Genomic DNA, 19,229 nt, shown 5'->3' on the forward strand with positions numbered 1-19,229 from the left:
CAGGTCTTCCGACTTTGAATCTTTTGGGTTTGTTGCCAGGGTTCACAGAAAATTGACTCTGAATATTCTTCATATTTCAAAAATTAGTGTTGCATATGTTGTGGTACATTGCATCGGCTTCATGAAGGTCATGGGCAGATGATATTCTCCCCAAAACTGTATCAGACAATTCATCGTTCCTTAAGTGGCAAACCTGTACAACCATTTGCTGGAAGTCTCCTGTTCTTACTGGGTAGATATCAATTTTCTCTCTCTTCTTATTTTTCTTATCTATTTCAGTTGGTTGTCCATTAAAGTTCTGTTCTGAGTGGAGATTATGTTTGATTTGTGGTTGTTGCAAAGATGGTATTACATTATCACGTACAATATTTTCTGCTTTACAATAGCTGCGGCGGCATTCGATGTGTACTCCGTCTCCAGGAATTGTCACTAAGCTACTTCCACATTGAGCACTGGCACGGTTCACACCATTGCGGCCTTTTGCTCGTAGAACAACCGAAGTGTTTTCATCTCTGAATGACTCATTACATATTTTACACTTCTCCATTTCTCGCTGAAAAAGGTATCAAAGTGTTGTCTAGCAATGAAATTAGGGCCAATAGAATTTGAAGTCTGATGTGTGGCCTGCCTGGTCTGAAATACTTGCTAACTACAAAAAGAGAAGCAGTTTTGGTGTCTGGCAAAATTATTTTAAAGCACTGGGATGTCTGGAAAGTGTGTCTATCTGGTTTTTCATCTCTTCTGTGTGAGTGAATCATTTAGTTGGTAAGAATGACTTCTGCCTGTAATCTCATAATTTTACCAACAATCCCAATCTTTTGTAAATCTACCAGCCCAAAATGTTATCTCACCACATGACTAATGACTAAGATGGCTATTCTGACTTCTTCTGATGTTATCTGTGGGAGATGGTAATTAGGTAAGGCTTGTTTGCAAATTTAAAAAAAAAGAATTTAGAAAGAAACTGGAGGCAAGATTGGGCAATCAATAAGGTCAGTTTAAGTCTTTTATGGCAAGTGACTTCAAATTTATCGTGTTTGTGCATAGGTTAACTTACTAAATGCACATGAATGTTTTAGATATTTGGGCCCTGTTTTTTCTACTTTTACCTTTATGGCTTCTTGGCCATAAGTCAATTAGGCATAGTGTTGAGCTCATTTGCATATTTAAAATAGATTTTCCCAAGAAACTTGGAAAACAAAAATGTTACTTTTCATGCATGTATACTTTCACTGTGTGAGGTTTGACTGTGATAGGAGTAAAGGAAAAAATAAGCCCTTTAGAGTGTATTTTGGGCATATTCGATTAGTATATTGCTAATTTGCATTTTCAAATTCATATTCAAAATGTTTTACTTTTCATGTAGACTTTCATTGTGTAAAGTTTTATTGTGGTAGGAGTAAAAGAAAAAATAAGCCTATTTGGGTGTGTTTTGGGCATATTCGATTAGTGTATAACTCATTTGCATAGTAAAATTAATTTTCAAAGAAACTTGTAAAATGAAAAAATGTACTTTTCATGTGTACTTTAATTGTGTAAAGTTTCATTTTGATAGGAGTAAAGGAAAAAAATAGCCCCATTGGGGTCCATTGTTGTCTGGCCTTACTGGCACACATCTCGGATTGATGAGAATTGAACATATTTCCTCAACTAGGATTTCTTAGGACTTTAGTATGTTGTTCTGGACACCTCGTAGAAAAGTTCTAATTAGTTACAATTAGTTCTATTTTTGGCTCCAAAATGAGTTACTTTGCTATTTTAGTAATAGGCTATTTTCTACACTGGTTTTGAGGCACTCTCCTAAACACTGGGTTTTGATGGGCGTGCCACACTGGAGACTTGGAAGAAAACGCAACGGCAAGGATTGGATACGATTTTCATATTTAAATGAGCTTCAGCTCCCCTGTCAATTCACATGATGGAGGGATTGATTTAAAAGTGGCAACCGGAATGATTCTCTCGACCACAAATACAATGATTTATTTTAATCCACCCGCAATTGATTGGACTTTTATTCCAATCGGTCGATATAAGAGTGAAACACACGCACGCACACGCACACACACAGAGTAAAAAAAAAAAAAAAAAAAAAGAGTACAATTGTACCTTTTAAGGTACAAGTGGCCGTCACTGGGGTGGTACTCTTAAGGGTACATTTTTGTACCTCTAAATCAGGGATAAACACATAGCCCTGGAAAACACATAGCCCCAGGACGTTGGGCTTTGTAAGCCCTGACACAAGTCCAGCATGCTAAAGGTTTGTTCTGTTAGAAACTTAGACATAATCAAAACAATCCATAACAATGCAATACTATTAAATATGCATAAAAAAACAAGTTTTACTCACATAAGTGTGTTGCACAATTCATGTCAGATCAGATATAGAAGAAACAGCATTGTGTTTCAATCTCAAATGTCTAAAAATCCAGCATCGACCTGAGATTTGTTTACAAACGATTCCACAGTGAAATAAAGTGAGCACCATGTCTTCCCCACGTGAGTTGGAACTTAAAGAAAAAATAAAGTTAAATCATACATTCCTAATATTAGGATCCGAAGGAAGCTTATGCAGCGACTGTGTTCTTTTACAACTAGGAAAAGCGCAATATCTTGCTATCTTCAGCATATTTATTGTTGTTGGCTAGCGCGAGTCGATCACCTCCATGAGTCAGTGGGCGGGGCTACTAAATTAGACAAACTGTAGAGGCGTTTCGTTGCGCAATGACGTAAAGATGCGCACACGATCATTTTCTGGGCCTGGTGTCTATAAAAGCTTTTCTTTGACAATGAAGTTTTCAGCTCTGAAAATTACAGGATATTTTTATATTACCATGACCTTTTATATATCAAAAGTTATATATAACTTTATAAATAATAAATAAAACATAAATATATTTTATATATCTCAAGGGAAAGTTGATTTATCAATGTATCACCCCTTTAATGATAATAATCTGTATTGCATAAAGTGCTATATAAATAAAGAGGTAACACTTTATTTTAGGGTTCAGTTCTCACTATTAAAGGGGTCATGAATTGAGAAATCAATTTTTATTTTATATGAATGTCTTAAGTTGACCTCAGACAACAGTATAAATTGTTTTCTAAAAAGCCAGTTCATGACCCTTTAACTTTTTGCTTATTAGCATGCATATTACTGGGATATTGGCTTTTTATTGGTACTTCTAAAGCACATATTAATGCCTTGCATTACCTTATTTTACATCCCTTAATCTTACCCAATACCTTAACTTAAATGCTAAAAAAATACCAAGCAGTAAATTAGGCAAAAGTTGTGTTTAATAGTGAATATGTGTTCCCATTAGTAAAGTGTTACAAATAAAAATGACAACTTCATTAATAAAACCAGCATAATCCATGAATATACAAAAAACTAAAATCAATCAATAAATAAACTAAATCCTGTTAGTTTTGCTGTTTTGTATGGCATTGTCAGAGCATTCTGGCAGATACTGGCTGATCTTACACTCACGTATCTCCATAAACCTACATAATAAACTAACTAATGCATAGCACAAATAAAGCAACTTTACAAATGCTCCCACCAGTTCTATTCGAACAGTACAAATCTAACAGTGATTAAATAGTAATTACAAGGGTAGCATGCATATGCAACCAGAGACATTATAGAAACACAATTATAATATTTGTCTTCATTATTAAGAAAATAATCCTAGGCACTTGAGAGTAAAGCTAGGTGCAGGGAAATATATTACCTAATAAAAATACATTATTGTTACATCATATTTTGCTCCTCGTGCCTGATTGAGTAGCTTTTTGTCCTGCTGGTAAGACAAGTAAGAAACCAGTACACAAACACATGAGCACATGGCCAACAAATGATCTACTTCAACAGATGTATTTGCCTATACATCAAATTTGCTATTATTAGCAAAGCACTAACATTTCTGCAACAAAAAATATTGGGCTGGAATTGGTTTGCGTGTTTTGGTGCATTTCTAGGTATTATTCAAGTTTCTGTAAACTTTAGCAAAACTTGCTCAGCAAGATTCTCTTTAGATTATTGTCTGCCATGACAGTAGTTAAACTGACAATGACAAAGACAATGCTGAGAATGCAACATGTACTTGCACTGGTTTATGAATTGTATTCTGGCACATTTTGAATTTAGAAACACACAAAATCGAACTTGCTTAGATCATTTTAGAGGTTTCCAATTTTAGTTGCTACTGAAAGGGAATGAAAAAGAAGGACATGAAAGTTGCTAACAAAAATCCAAAATATATGTTGTCATTTTTCACAAAGACTTATATAACATGGGACGAGAACTATCTATTATTCTATCTATTCAATTCTTTCAAACTTCTGTAATGTCTACATCTGCAGTGGTAATTCAATCCACAAACTTGAAAAATAAATATTCTTGAAAAACAAACCGGTGTTCACCTGTGCAGGTTGGATAGGCCCGTATCTCGAGTGAAAAGCATTGCGATGTGTTCTGCCTGAAAGGAATTTCGGTGTACAGCCTCCATGAAAGGTACACGATGCAGTAAAGGAAAACAGCCCTGTGGTTTCCATCCCTTCAGCTGACAGGAGAAGATAATGTATTTTAGATAGAGCTTATACACTGGACCGTGCCGCTGTCCATCAGTCGATCACTGCCTTGAGTCGATATCCTAGAGAACCTGAGACATGTTTATTAAAGAGGTGGGGAGGTGGGGGGGGGGGGATTAGAATTTGCTGTATGCAGGGGGCTGAAATTGGCACGCTTGAGACCTGGATGGATTCTACACAGTTAATTAAGATAAAACGATTCAATTCAGCAAAGATTGAGTTGCGATTGAGCCCAAGCTGCTCATGGTGGTTGCTCTGATTAGGAGCCAGAAAATGCATTTGCTGAGATTTTGATGCGAGACAATATTCCCGTTTTCAATTACACACACGAACAACCCCCTAACTACCAAAACTGACTCATTTGCATGATTGAAATATAATTACAGCAAGATGAAAAAATGCCTGTGTTTTGTTTGGCTACAATTGTGTTTAATTGTTTCTGCTGTTTGTTTTTGGTTTGTTCGCTTGCTTATTTTTTTCTAATTTAGATATTAGCAAAAGCCCTCGTACCAATTGATCTCAGGGTCGACAAATAAGGACAAGCTTATTTTTCAAATATCTGTTGTCAACCGTCATCATTGTAGTAAAACAACAAAAAACTAATCTAACCCTTAACTATCATATACTATGTTGACAGGGTTGTTCACAGTATGCAAAATACTCTATATCTTTCCTGAAGAGGACAATTGTAAGCCTGACACAAAATCCTCTGTGGGAAAATCGATGGCACGAATAACACACACAAGCTGCGCAACAATAAGGAAACTAGATGTTCTCCGTCACCATGTCAAAAAACCTCTAATGGCATCTCACAGCTGTTCTTTCTCTTGTGTTGACAGCCGTTGCTCGGCACATTAACAACTTACTGGCGGGCCTCGATACTCACCAGCCCAAGAGTGTGAAAACTGTAATCAATGATAATAATGCTCAATCATTTGCTAAGGCCATATTAACATCAGTCCCACACTATTGGACTCTGTAATATTGAGTTGTGTTTAGAGTTATGCTCCATGCGTCTGCAACCCAATGCCTGATTCTGACAGCAATCACACATGGTGCATTTCCTCCCACTCTGAGTCACAGTTTGCTGAGCTGCATCCTTCCAATCCTTCTCTCGCTGAGGGGGCCACTGCAATGGGCCCTGCTCCCTCTGGGACTACCTTTCAGTTTTTCTTCCCTCCTCATCCACATCCACTCTCAGGTTGTCAGATCCATTTCTGTGCCTTCGGTGGCCTTTTCCCTGCTAACAGAGTCAGTGTAGATGACTCTTCACAAAACAAAACAGACGCACCTTCAATGTCTGCACCAATTCTAAATGTCAACAGCATGCCAGCTATCGCCATTCATCATCTAGAGGACGCTGCATGGTTTGCTCAATGTTTAGCTCCTCTCCACAGCTGTCAATTCATCTGAAGTGTATCAAACAATCAACTATTGAGATCAGGCCCGGATTAAGAATTCAGAGGCCCCTGGGCACTATGTCTTGTAGCCCCCCGACCCGATGGGAAAACAGCGAGTTCGGCAAAAGGCGGATTGGAACTCAGGTTGAACGAGTCAAAAGCTACTTTCAGGCGCAACACTCCCTGAGTCTTATGCCACTGCAGACATCTTGTGGTGCACATCTTTTTTCCTTTTTTCCTTTCTTCCTTTGCCAACAAGACTTAGTGCAAATAGACACTCCGTTACTGACAGTGTAAAAAAACTAAAAAAATCTTCCCCTTGCTTAGGCCCATTGGATAATCCAGCCCTAATTGAGATTATTGATTTGTTGATATATTGATTTTGTGAAACTGTGGTGGGTGGACCTCAAGGGGGTTTGGGGGCATGTATATGATTTAGTGTCCTCTATACTCTATACATGCAAGAGATAAACCCGTGAGATTTTATTTTGACGGAAAATGCTCTCATTTTGTCAGAAAACGAGTCTACAAACACGTCTCATTAAAAATGTAATGAAATGTTGTAATCGTCAACTTCACAAATGTGAAAATAATGCAAGTGTCCCCGCTATGGTGTACCCTCAGTACATGAACAGATTCATTCACTGTGATCCCACGGAGCTAATCACGTTATGATCGTGTGAGCGACCTGCACACTTCTCTTAGCGTAGCGCACACAGATGAGGACACAAAGCCTTATTGACATTAAAGACCTTTTATGTTATTATGAGAAGTTTATATATTTTCGGGTCGCCACAGTCTAGTTAATGAATGGGGTAGCTTTGATCTATTTGTAGCGGTCAATGTTAATATTATGGTGGGACACCACACAAAAAAATCTATGTATGGGAAACATAATATTTTCTTTATAAGAAAATGTATAAGGTCTGCAGCATTTTAAATCCATATCAGTCATGCTCATTAAATGGATAGTTCACCCAAAAATTGTGAGGTCTGTACACAATATGGCAACATCGCACTGTCTAAAATATTAAGCCTTAAGCAAAGTTAAAAGCACAAAAATCCTAAATTTGTGGGTTTGTTTCTATCTGCATTTACTTAACTTAGCAAGATTTATAGATTAAATCTAATTTCATTTTACTGACTGACTGAGTAACATTTGTTTATTGATCTCTTTATTTAATAATTACTTAATTTAAAAAAATATTTTTTATGGTTTGCGTAATACTGATTATTGCCATCTTCCATACCACTTATACTATACTGGGTCACGGGTGTGCTGGATGATTACTGCCATAGAGCAGTGTCATGATATCGGAGTAAAGAAGTTAGGGAAACTTTCTGGGAATGTTAGAGCAACATCAAAATTAATTTAGGGGGAAGTTAAAGTAACAATCATTTTCATTAAGAAAACTGCTTACCAAAAACAAACCAAAAAGAACATTCTGGGATCCAAAAATTGTTAATATTATGATTTAATACCATTTCCCTGTCAAATTGTATTATATATATATATATATATTTTTTTTTTTCTCTCTCTTCTTCTTTTCTAGCAACACTAAAATGGGAAAGATGGGAAATTCATCCAAGATTAATGATTGATGTGAAATAAACATTTCTTAAATGCAATGAACGTTGTGCTTATATTGTGCCCTCTATATGGTTAACCTGGTGTGCCTTTAATATGTAGATTTTTTGCTGGTATATTGTTTAATTAAACATGTTTTAGATTGTAATAAATAACATAAATATATTAGTATAATTGCAAGAGGCCATGCAGGATTGCATCATCGATCCCAAGAAACATGACAAGAAGAAACTGCATCTAAACCACTGATTTGCCTGGAGATCTTGTGAGTGTTTATCATTTTAAACATATTTGTCAGAAATATTATTAATTTTGTTGTGTGTAAAACATTTTTAATAAGGGAAAAGATTACTAAACAGCACCTGAGGTTTGCTTTATATACTGCCATAAAATTCTAGCTGGTAGTCAAATATCTAATCTACTTTTCCACCTTGAAATTACAGAAACAAATGCCAGTGGAGAATACCAATCATTAAAGGATAACCGCAACTCTTTGATTAACATGCCAAAACCATAATTTATAAGCTTATTAGATGTTGCCATCACATTCATCTTGTATATTAAGAGGCTCATAACATGGATGGTCAATCTGCACTAGATGCAAATTTCATTTGACAAATTTAACTTGAGGCAGATTAATCAGATTAGCGTGTAGAAGTTGATAAGATATCTACAACAATAGAATTAGAAGGGAGGGTAATGATTCTTAGACATGCAGTATAATTCAATCCGTTACAACCTCCTGTAACAAAAACGGTTTATGTCCAATGGAAATGATAGTGTTTTCCTCACTTGCAAAGGTAGTAAAATGGATAGAAGCTCAAATTCAGTTTGGCCTTTTCTTCTCTTCTAAATGCTCTTCTTATCAAAGCTGAAACAAGTTTGACTTTTCTTTCTAACTAGCAGAGCTCTTTTGAGACCCTTAAAATGTATCTCATCATTCTTTCAATTGTGATACTCAATAAGGAGTCATAGCAAATGAGTGAAAGGAACTGTTGTGCAAGAATGTTGTAGTAGTCTCTCTTTTCCTTTCAGGTCTAAAGCATTTGACTCCAACGCAGGAAAAAAACAAGCTAACTGTATAGCAATTAAGCCAAAAAGCCACTTCATACCACACAATCAAAGACAAGAGGCAATCAAGCAAAGCAGGCTGTCCTCCACATCAGTTAGCCTGCATAGAGACACAGCACCTTGTCTCCTTCAGCAACAACAAAAAGACCCGCCTTCCTCCTGAGGGGCAAAAGCACTGTGTTTATGGAGATTACATACAGTGGCGGAGAGAGCCCAATTACCTACAGCAAATGTACTGCATGGAGCCAAAACCCATGGCAGCCCACAGCGAAACAAAGTGATTTTACAGCTCAATTTTAATCTGCAGGCTTTGGCCTGGTCTCCGGTTCCCCATGTGGGCCTTTTAAAATCTGATTTATCTGTACACTTTAAAGCAGACCAGTGGTGGCAGCAGCCCGATGCTTAGTGATGGTTCTGAGGGATCTCCAGTGATAGTGTATAGGGTTTAATGAGGTGGTTTGAACACAGAGATGGTGCTCCATTAAAATACCCTTTTTTTATATGCACACATACATACGCTCTCAGAAAAATATCTTAGCTTGTCACTGGGGCAGTGCCCTTAAAAACACATCTTTTTAAATGTTTTACACCTAAAAGGTGCATAGGTGCATTCTACTATGAACCTTTCAGGGGTTGTACCCCTATAGATAAACATTGTCAAATTAAATTTTTAAGATGCTCTGTTTAAATTGCATATTATATCATCTGATAGCTGTACATTTTCAACGATTTTACCCCTTAAATAAATTTAGCTACTTTTTTTTGTATAGCATGACTGTAGTTTAACAGAGCAGCTAGACAAGCTAAAGTTTTGAAGTAGATTCCCCAACATTGAAACAAATTCCTTGTCGTATTTCAGTTGTATTGGAGTAACACTCAGATCTGGTGGCTATTTCAGAGTACGGATTGACTTTGAAAAAGGAACCATGGTACACTAACCAGGAGGAACCAGAGGGGAGCAGCTGGGAAAGGTAATTGCCTAGTTGGTGAGATGAGCAAGGAGGGTGTTGCTTTATCTGTGGACTGTAATATAGGAGTAGACGGTGGAGGAAGCGCAGAAGAAAAGAAGCAATTTGCTTCCATTTAGATTTAGGCTGCCTGAACCCAAGTGAACTCTGCTTAGTGCTGTTAATTAAATCTGAGAGGGAGATGAAGGGCAAAAAGGAGGGTCAGAGTTGGATGGTAGACGAGAGGAGGGGGAGCTAGTATGATCTTATCGAGGAATGCAGACAATGCTTTGGCAAAGAAAAATGTAAATGTAGCAGAGGTCAGCAAGTTTTCCCAACGAGTGCAGCCCCCCTGCTGGCACAAGTGTTAACTTTACTACAGTAACAGTGGGAGAGAGAGGATAATGGTGTAAAGATAATTGCTGGACTGTAATTAACCAAGTCAAATTTTGGAATAAATTCTGCACTTGAGCTCCATTTTCAACAACAACAAAATGCAGAGTTTCTTGAATACAAATGTTTCTTGAATACAAATTATCTTTACACCATTATCCTCTCTAACACATGTTAGTTGTGTCCCAAATGGGGCACTATATACTATACCGCTTATGCACTAGGTACTCAACAGTGAATTGTATAAGGTAGGGGTGTTAAACGATATATCACGATATAAAAATGTGACGATATCTAGTTATAGATATAGTTCATGGAAACAATATGATTTGCAATATATAGTAGTTGTTTTATCCAACTTGCTGTAGTAGGCCTATTTATAAGGTATAATTCACCCAAACACAAATGAACAAATGTAGGCTGCCACAAATGTAAATTCTGTAGCTACTCACCATCATGTGGTTTTTCATTTAACTTCCAAACACAAATGAAGATATTTCTATGAAACCTGAGGGATTTCTGTTCCTCCATTTTTAAAGTACATTCCTCTCAAACTTAAAAGATGCAAAAAATGTCATAAAGGCAACGTAAAAATTACTAAGCGAGTGGTCTAATCCAAATCTTCAAGTCTTCTAAAGAGACGGCTTTATATGATGAATATATTTGACACGACGCACATACTGTAGTAAACACGGTCGTTCAAATGATTTTGTGACCTGCAAGAACAACATGAGAGTGAGTAAATGCAGAATACATATTCTTGGATGAGCTAAACCAGAGGTCCTTAAACTCGGTCTTGGAGGGCCATTGTCCTGCACAGTTTAGCTCTAACCCCAATCAAACACACCTGAAACTATATTAGCTGTTTCAGGTGTGTTTGATTGGGGTTGGAGCTAAACTGTGCAGAACAGTGGCCCTCCAGGACCGAGACTGGGGACCCCTGAGCTAAACAATTACAGTTTGAGGGCGGTCATTTTGACACGCTATCTTGCGATTAGAACTGTGACAGATTGCATTGATCATCTGAAGTGCATGCGCTACCATTTATTATTTAAAGCGGAACTCCTTAGTGTAGGAGCAAACATCATTTAAATCAACAGATCACATTTAGTATTAGTAGTATGATTATTCAAAGCAATTTGGATGGTTCATTCTTACTGTATTAATAGCGGAAAAGGCAGGGCATAGCGAGCATGGGGAGAGAATGCTGCCTGTATTGAAACCACAAATAATGCATGAGGGGAAAAAATGTGAGTTTAAAGAGTTTCAGTGACATTATTACATTAATAATCTTATTACATAGAATCATACAATGACTATAATGTTGAATATAATGTATAATAATGCAATGGGGGAATATTTGTGGCTCATGTTAATAATACACAAATAATAATAATAATAATAATAATAATAATAATAATAATAATAATAATAATAATAATAATAATAATAATAATAATAATATAAAAAGTACACAATAAAAAAACAACTTTATTTTGGCTTAAACTATCGGGATACATATTGTGAGTTTAGTATCGAGATGAATCGTGACAAGTATTGTTACACCCCTAGTATAAGGTTATTTTTTCATTCAACATTGAATGAACAAGCCCCACTGTGATGCAAGTTCAATCCTTACCAACATAATTCAACAGAACTTGTTTCCGTAGTTGGCTAACAATGGTTTTGGGAAATGTACCCCTGCTTGGTAATGTAGGCAATTTCGGAGAGGCTAACAGTAGCGAGCTAGCTTTAAAAGCAGTAAATCCTACTCTTCCTCCAAAGCCATGCCTCATCCAAAACACATGAACACTCTGCTCTGGCTGGTTGCCCACAGCAAAGCGTCATAAGAGACGCTGTTAAATTACCTCATATCTCAAAGCACAGAACATTATAATAATAATGAATCTAAACAACTTACAGAGCTCTTATTTTTACCACCTGACAGCTGCAGAATCATTTTGTTGACATAGAAATGCATAAATCCTGGTCTGAGCACATGAACGGCTCCATGGGAAGAACGTCACAGGTTGCCGTCTTGCAATTACCGTTACGACATGATGTGAACGCAGCATAATCGTTGTTTTGGTTCAACAGGAACTGTAAAAGATGGCTGCTGTTTGTTTCCAGCACTCTGTGGCCGTCTGTCAGCACACTGATGGGGGCTTGACTGAATGCACTGATTGCACATTTTTTTATATTAAGACCACTTATATTATTTATTGCTTCACATGGATGTGAAGAGGGTTTAAACCAGAAAAACACAAGTGTTTTATGAAAAAAAATTGCCAAGTTAAGCCAACCCTACCTTTAATTTTAAGCAGGATTCGATGTGATATAAAATTATTTGTTATTATATTTCACAGATGTTGAAAAGAGTACTGAGATGACAGATGATCTTAAATTAAAGGAATGGGCTGAAAAAAAAAATGAAACAAATTGCTCTGACATTTAGCATTTTATAAAATTTGAATGGATGTTCAAATTGAGAGACAAGAGAATTCAGCTGGAAGTATCCAATCTGCTTTGTAAACTCCTGTTGCTATTACCATATGAAATGGACTGCAAAATGATCACCGTTGACAGCAACTGATGTCTCTAAAAGGGTCTAAACATTTTGTTCCTGAATTCAGTTTGCAAAAGATGATCCATTTTTGGGGTGAATGACTTCTAAAATATATCTGCTTGATTGTAGAGAGAAAAATCTCAATTCTACAGCTGAAAATGGAGAAGCCTTCGGCACAAATCATTTCCCAGAGGCAGCGTTGCTGAAAATTGGCAAATGGCTTAGAACCCAGAGAAAACTTAGATGGTGTGAATTTTTCAGATTTTTCTTTGAACATATTGGCTTTACTATTATCTTTGCACTCGTCAAATTCAATATTTTTTACATCTGGGGCCAGACGTATAATTGCTGCAGAACTTTAAAAGCGGCTTCCGTTTTTTTTTTTTTTTTTTTTTTTCAAAGTATCGTCTGATTGGGGAGATTTTTGATAAGCCTCTTACTGAGGATGAGAAGTGCCTTTAAAAATATCTTTGCTTAGTTCCCAAAAGAAAACTGCATGCTTTTGCATCTTATTTACCAAAACATTTTAAACTATGACCTATTACTGGATATGTTGATTCTCACTATTACTTTTCACTTTGCTCTTCTTATCTATCTATCTATCTATCTATCTATCTATCTATCTATCTATCTATCTATCTATCTATCTATCTATCTATCTATCTATCTATCTATCTATCTATCTATCTATCTATCTATCTATCTATCTATCTAAATTGAATAATTTCTGAACATTTTAATTCTACTTCTGCATGTTAAGTGTAGTGATAATGGATAATGATAGTGTTAGTTAATATACAGATAATGATGATTGCTAATGTTCAGTCCAGTGTTCTTTACATGCTGTGATTCAACAATATTTAAGTGCCTCTGTTATTAATTTCATATTCTGTTTATTAATTTCAGAAACTGTCTTTGCGCACTGATGGGCACTCATTAAAAGTTCATTGTTGCTTGCATGACTCGTAACTTCTCTAACAGGAACCCTGAAGAGCGCAGCGCTTAATTTATTCTCCTGCTAAAAATTTTTTTTTTCAATTGTTATTATTTATTTTTTAAATGCATATTTGGGGGGACAATTTATTCCCTTTTCCCTTCCAAATGCCTATGCTAGGAGCTTATGTAATTATGTCCTCCTTAAGGCTGCTTAGATGTTTGTCATCCCATCCACAGCACGACGATCGCCAGGACCCTCATGCGAGAGACTTGGAAAAAGAAGCGAGAATCAAGCGAGGAGAGAAAGAGAACGAAGCTGTCAGGGGGAGAAAGAGGTGTGATCTAATCCCTTACTCCTTCTTGCTGAGTTTGGAGGAAGACCGAGATAGCGGGTGAGTTGTTTGACTAATGCTCTGTTAGCTAATGTGTCCAGACCACCCACTGAGTTGCACTCGTCTGTCTGGCTCTGATATTCTCTTGTAGTAGCGATATGTGTTCACTTGCATGAGCCCAGCACTCTCAGCCCTATTCTGGTGAGGCGCGTGCGATACTCCCACTGGAAACAGCAAGCTGGCGGGAGTCCGCTCCAGCTCTCATGATAATGTATGCATTTTTCTGCTGCTTTATATACACCGCCAGATGCAAGCCATCATTTTGTTCGTTTGCATGAGAGTTTGGGGGGGGGGGGGGGGGGGGGGGGCAGATCTTGTATTCAAGGTTGCCACAAATGTTCTCCTTTGTCAAACTGAACAAATTGGAAGTATGGACCACGGCTAAGCTCTGATGTAATATGATGCAAACTTTATATTGTGTTCTGAAGTCTGTTGTTGATGTATCATCTCCAGAGATTAGAATAAAAATGTCTTGTTTAGAGCCACAGGAAAAACCAACCGGCAACGTGAGAGGAAAATGGTTCACTGTCAAACATTACAGTTGAGTTCAACCCCCATTGGAGCTGAGTGAACTGCCTTGCTTCCCACTACCTAGATAGCTGCCTTCTAATGCAGCATCCTAAGTAAAAATGGAGACTGATAAGTACCATAACAATAGCGTTCCTCATATGAAACATACTTTTTCATATTTCACTTTTTCATATCTTGAGTCAGAACTGATTTCAATAGAGTTAGAGTGTTCATTATTGTCTCAATACTCTAACAAGCATAAAAAGACATGACACACACAAATATTAGTAAAAGAAATATTAAAAAATAGTATACAAACTAGATTTTAATGAATAGAATAAAAAAAGGTGTGGGCACATTAATGAAGGTCTATGGTCAATAGTGTAGTGATGCATGAAGCGAAAGCTGCGTGTGGAACTTTTTTGCCCTTACATGAAACTCTCTCCTATTGACATGATTGAATTTTGCCCACAACATTTTTCAGAGCAACAGAAAATGTGACCGCACCTTTATATTTATAATCAAAAACATTTTCAATTCGTATTGGTTGGACTTTACTTTTGCTTCATTTTTGGGTGGATTTTTTCACAGAGCTTACAGACAGTGTTTCCCAACTATATCCTTGAAGGCCCCCCGACACTACACATCTCCTTTATCTGATACATCCATTTCAGGATTGTGGTTGCGAAACTGCTTTATTTGACTGCTTTCTACACAAAGGAAGGCTACAAATATGCACACTTGTGTATACACATATGATGCCTCATATCTGTTCATTGCTATCTATTTGTAAAAAAAAAATCCATCCTAGATGGTGGACGAAGAAGTGTCTATTGACCTTACAGTGCTCGACAATAAGATCTGCCCATGCCCGATGGCCAGGGCCCAGCGTGAACGACCCTCTAGACAGTTGACAGGCATGTCTGTCATGGACTGCATCGTCAAAAAAGTTTATCAAGACAAATCAATTTGGTACTCAGAATCCTGCATCTCATACTGTGCGGCAATACTGAATTGAGTTCTCTTTTATGTCTGGTTGCACTTGAACAAAATGATGTCAAAATGCTTGGCAAGAATCATTGTAGGTAAACAGTTGAGAAGTACAACGCATGTGTAACACTATATTGGATCTGGGCATTCCAAAGTGACAGCAGCCTATAAACCTGCTGCTGTCCGTGTCATTAATGTTAATCAAAGAACAAAGGACAAAAAAAAAATCACTCACTACAATTGACTGAATAACTTTTGTAACTTTAATGAGGATTCATCTATAATTATGTATACAGTGAAGACTTACTTTACATTTGATTACTTTACTATCTGTTTTTGTAGGCCTACCTGAAAATTACTGTTAGACCAAACTGAAAAACTGTATAATTTGATTTGTTTTATTACTAATTGTTTATTTATCCTTAATAATTAGGTTCTTAAAAATGATATTAGTTAGGCTAGCACTTTTTGCTGAGGTATAAAATTGGTGTCATAACCTTACTTGAGTGGGTCAAACACACTTTATTACTGTTTTGTGGTGTAAAAATTTTAACCACTGGCCTGACCGGGGCCAATAGAAACAACCCTTAGCGTTGAGCCCTGCCTTATCATAGAATAAGTATGCTATTCCGAATTCATGACACCTTAAAACGTTCACCAGGTTTTGGAATAGAACCAACATCTTATTTTGCTTGCAACACGTACACATATACGAAGGAACAAAATGAGAGCTTGTCAAGACTGTCAAGGTTTTTCTCAAAAAATATATCAACATAGACATTCACTGCAATAATTATAATATGCATCTAATCATTTCTGAGGTCTAAATTGCCATCCTCGAGCCAGGTTGTCAGATTGACACTTATTTATTTGGACCGTGTTCAACAAAACAGTCCTTGCGTTTATTTTTATTGATGTCAAGCAGGAAGCGGCATACGGTTGCTGGCAGCCACCCTGAATTATGAGGAAGGTGATTACAGCCCCTCTCTCGCTCTCTCCATAGCCAAAGATCAGTGAGACTGAGAAAGACAGCTCTTGTAATCACTCTTAATAGTCTTGTTGTTTGTGTGAGTATGTGTGCGCTTGGTAATGATACTGGCACTTCAGCATGGGCTCACAGGGGGCTCACAGGGGACTCACTATTGTTTCATCGTCTCATTGTCTTCCACTGGCACCACAACAGGTACCTCTGTACGGTTCCTATAGACAGATAATGTACTAATAAATAAAGATTATAGTCTTTTTTAGCTTTTTCCCTCTGTCTATATCATTGTTTAATCACAGCAATGGATCTAATGACAATGCATTGATCTAAAAAGGACCAATCACTGTAATGTACTCAAGATTCCATGTTCATCTCCATGTTATGATCCTCATAAAGTTTCTCATGATAGCTCAAAGTGTGTTTGCTAACTTAATGATGTGAACACTCTTGTTCTTTCAGCATTAATGTCTTGTTGTTTTATATACTTCTCTGTTTCATTTTGTGACCTGAACGTCTAACCCAAAGCGCATTTGAATGACGTTAGCATAGTCAGTGCCGCGTATCTTAAGCCAGTTTGGCGTGCCAGACAAATCAAACCCAATGCACAGAGTGTACATGACACAGGAAAATACACACTCAAGAGAATTAGAGTGATTCATTCTCTGAGAAAAATGATTCACCCTTTTAATTTTAAGAAAAGCAATGATGATGTCTAAGGAAATTCATGTTTCCTCTCACTGAATGCAATAAACTATTTTATATGTGATTATATGTGACATGTTCCTGCCTTTTTGACCTGAATTTATTCTAGAAGATGAATGGAGCTAAATAAAGGTTCACGAGGAGCTATGATGCTGTATATAAACAGATGCCTAACTCACTATCATGACTATTCTGGAATCTCAAATACATTCATTTTTGTTTATTTACAACTAACTTCATTACAGTTCTGGTGAATGGTGAGTATGACAAATCTAACTATTACACTCATGAACAGGTTAACATATGTAAGTTTCAGTAAGAATCATTGGTTAGAACAAACTAGTTCCAATGACAGAATGCATTTAAAGGGTTAATACACAAAAAATTAAAATGGTAATTTACTCATCCTTGTGTCATTCCAAACCTGTATGAGTTTCTTTCTTTTGAAGTTATTCTGAAGAGAAAGCTGATTTACATTGTATCGTCCAATAAATATATATATTTAACGGCGTGAAGGTGATTCAAGAATTTTCAAATGATCAAATCCCTGATGAATACTTAACGACAAACTATGTACAAAAAATGGGTGCCAAAGCGTTTCTATGCACCATATTCTTTTTTTCAGAACAGTATTGTTGGTTTTTCATACCTCTTCTAGTTTAAAATCTATATGGTGATTGTATATTCAGCACATTTAACCAGGGTCATTTGGAACCCACCTTCAATTGCTTTACAACCGGTTATCAATAACATGTCAAGAGCACCTCTGGCAATCTGTAATCACATTGATTCACACACCATGAAGTAGCACCTTTTACGCTACTAGGCTACCGTAAGTAATGAATATCTGAGCTGGTGCATTTATTCCCATATACATACGATATGGTGCTGACAGAAATTAGCTTGGAAAGTAAAAGACACGCATCCAGCATGCAGGTTTTCACCTGTTACTGCTGAAGCGCTCTGACAGACTCACCTCTGCAAAGCATGAACAATATGAGCCCAGCTAGGCTGAGACGCAGCATCTTCAGTTCCTCTGAAGTTGGTCGGGGAAGGAGAAGGGAACGGGTCAGTGTTTTCCCACCGACAATTCTTCCTTAAGGTCTACAGGACGATACACACAGCCTTCATCTCGTTATATGCAAGAAACAGAGTGTCGGTTAGATTTGTCCCACTCCAAGCATCTCGACACGAGTCTCTCCTGCGGTGCAGTTATTAAATGTTGTCATCTTGACAGCCATCATCGGTTTCGTAGGGTTTAAATGTCTTCTGGAGTGTCTGGGAAGCACCTTAAACGTTAAAAATATATGATTGCCATTCCTTGAAAAGTCTTAAATTTGTAGTGCAGTGCCACAAGTGTCTGTTTTCAAAAGCAGTCTGGTGGTCTTAGATGCGTGATCCGTCTAAATAAGCCTCAGTACACACACATGTGTGAAGCATCTCAAATGAAAGTTGACCATCGCTTGTGAGGCTCGCTTCATAGCTTATGTCAACAAAAAAACAAAACAAAAAAAACAAAGAAAATCCACTGTAGCCAATTTCCAGCAGGCGCAAGGTGTCCTCGCTTAAACGAATAAGTGACTTTTAAAAAGAGAATATCAATGATTAAGAAACAACAAGGAACGTTTATATAAACAAGTCCTCATTTAAGAACAAGAAGACGGCAATATAGCCTATACTCCGAGCTTCCACAGTTATTAGGCTTACACACTTAAAAAATAAAACTGTAGTCCAGCTGTCGGCGCATGTAGCCTATCGCCCGTCACAGTTTTGATGCCGAAAAACAAGTCATAAACTTCAACAATGTGAGGAAAGAAATATTATACAAAAAAAATTGTTCTGTGAAAATGCTCCTTTCTCTCATCCATGAAGTCCACAGTGAATATTCCTTGTGCTTTCGTCTGCTCTTTGGGTTCCGCAGCGACAAGCACAGTGAGTCATGGAACTCTCTCTCTCTCTCTCTCTCTCTCTCTCTCTCTCTCTCTCTCTCTCTCTCTCTCTCTCTCTCTCTCTCTCTCTCTCTCTCTCTGACTAGCAAATGATGTTATACTGGGAGGGTGGCATAAGATTTTTAATTTAACTTCAAAGTAGTTTATTTTCATGATTTCTGCTTTACATAAAATAGCTATTGCATTATAGCCTACTTGATAAAA

The 19,229-nt window shown here is 37.1% G+C and overlaps 1 protein-coding gene across 1 annotated transcript in view; it reads right to left on the reverse strand.

Moving 5' to 3' along the window:
• si:dkey-112m2.1 (transmembrane protein 132C) overlaps positions 1-18,968 on the reverse strand; it is a 176,840-nt gene extending 157,872 nt beyond the window's left edge. The window contains exon 1 of the mRNA XM_067423619.1: positions 18,053-18,968. Coding sequence (XP_067279720.1) covers positions 18,053-18,101 — 49 coding nt within the window. The 5' untranslated portion in view covers positions 18,102-18,968. The remainder of the gene's footprint in view (positions 1-18,052) is intronic.
• Between the last annotated feature and the right edge of the window lie 261 nt (positions 18,969-19,229).

This window comes from Pseudorasbora parva, chromosome 18, assembly GCF_024679245.1.
Source record: "Pseudorasbora parva isolate DD20220531a chromosome 18, ASM2467924v1, whole genome shotgun sequence".
Taxonomy (NCBI): domain Eukaryota; kingdom Metazoa; phylum Chordata; class Actinopteri; order Cypriniformes; family Gobionidae; genus Pseudorasbora; species Pseudorasbora parva.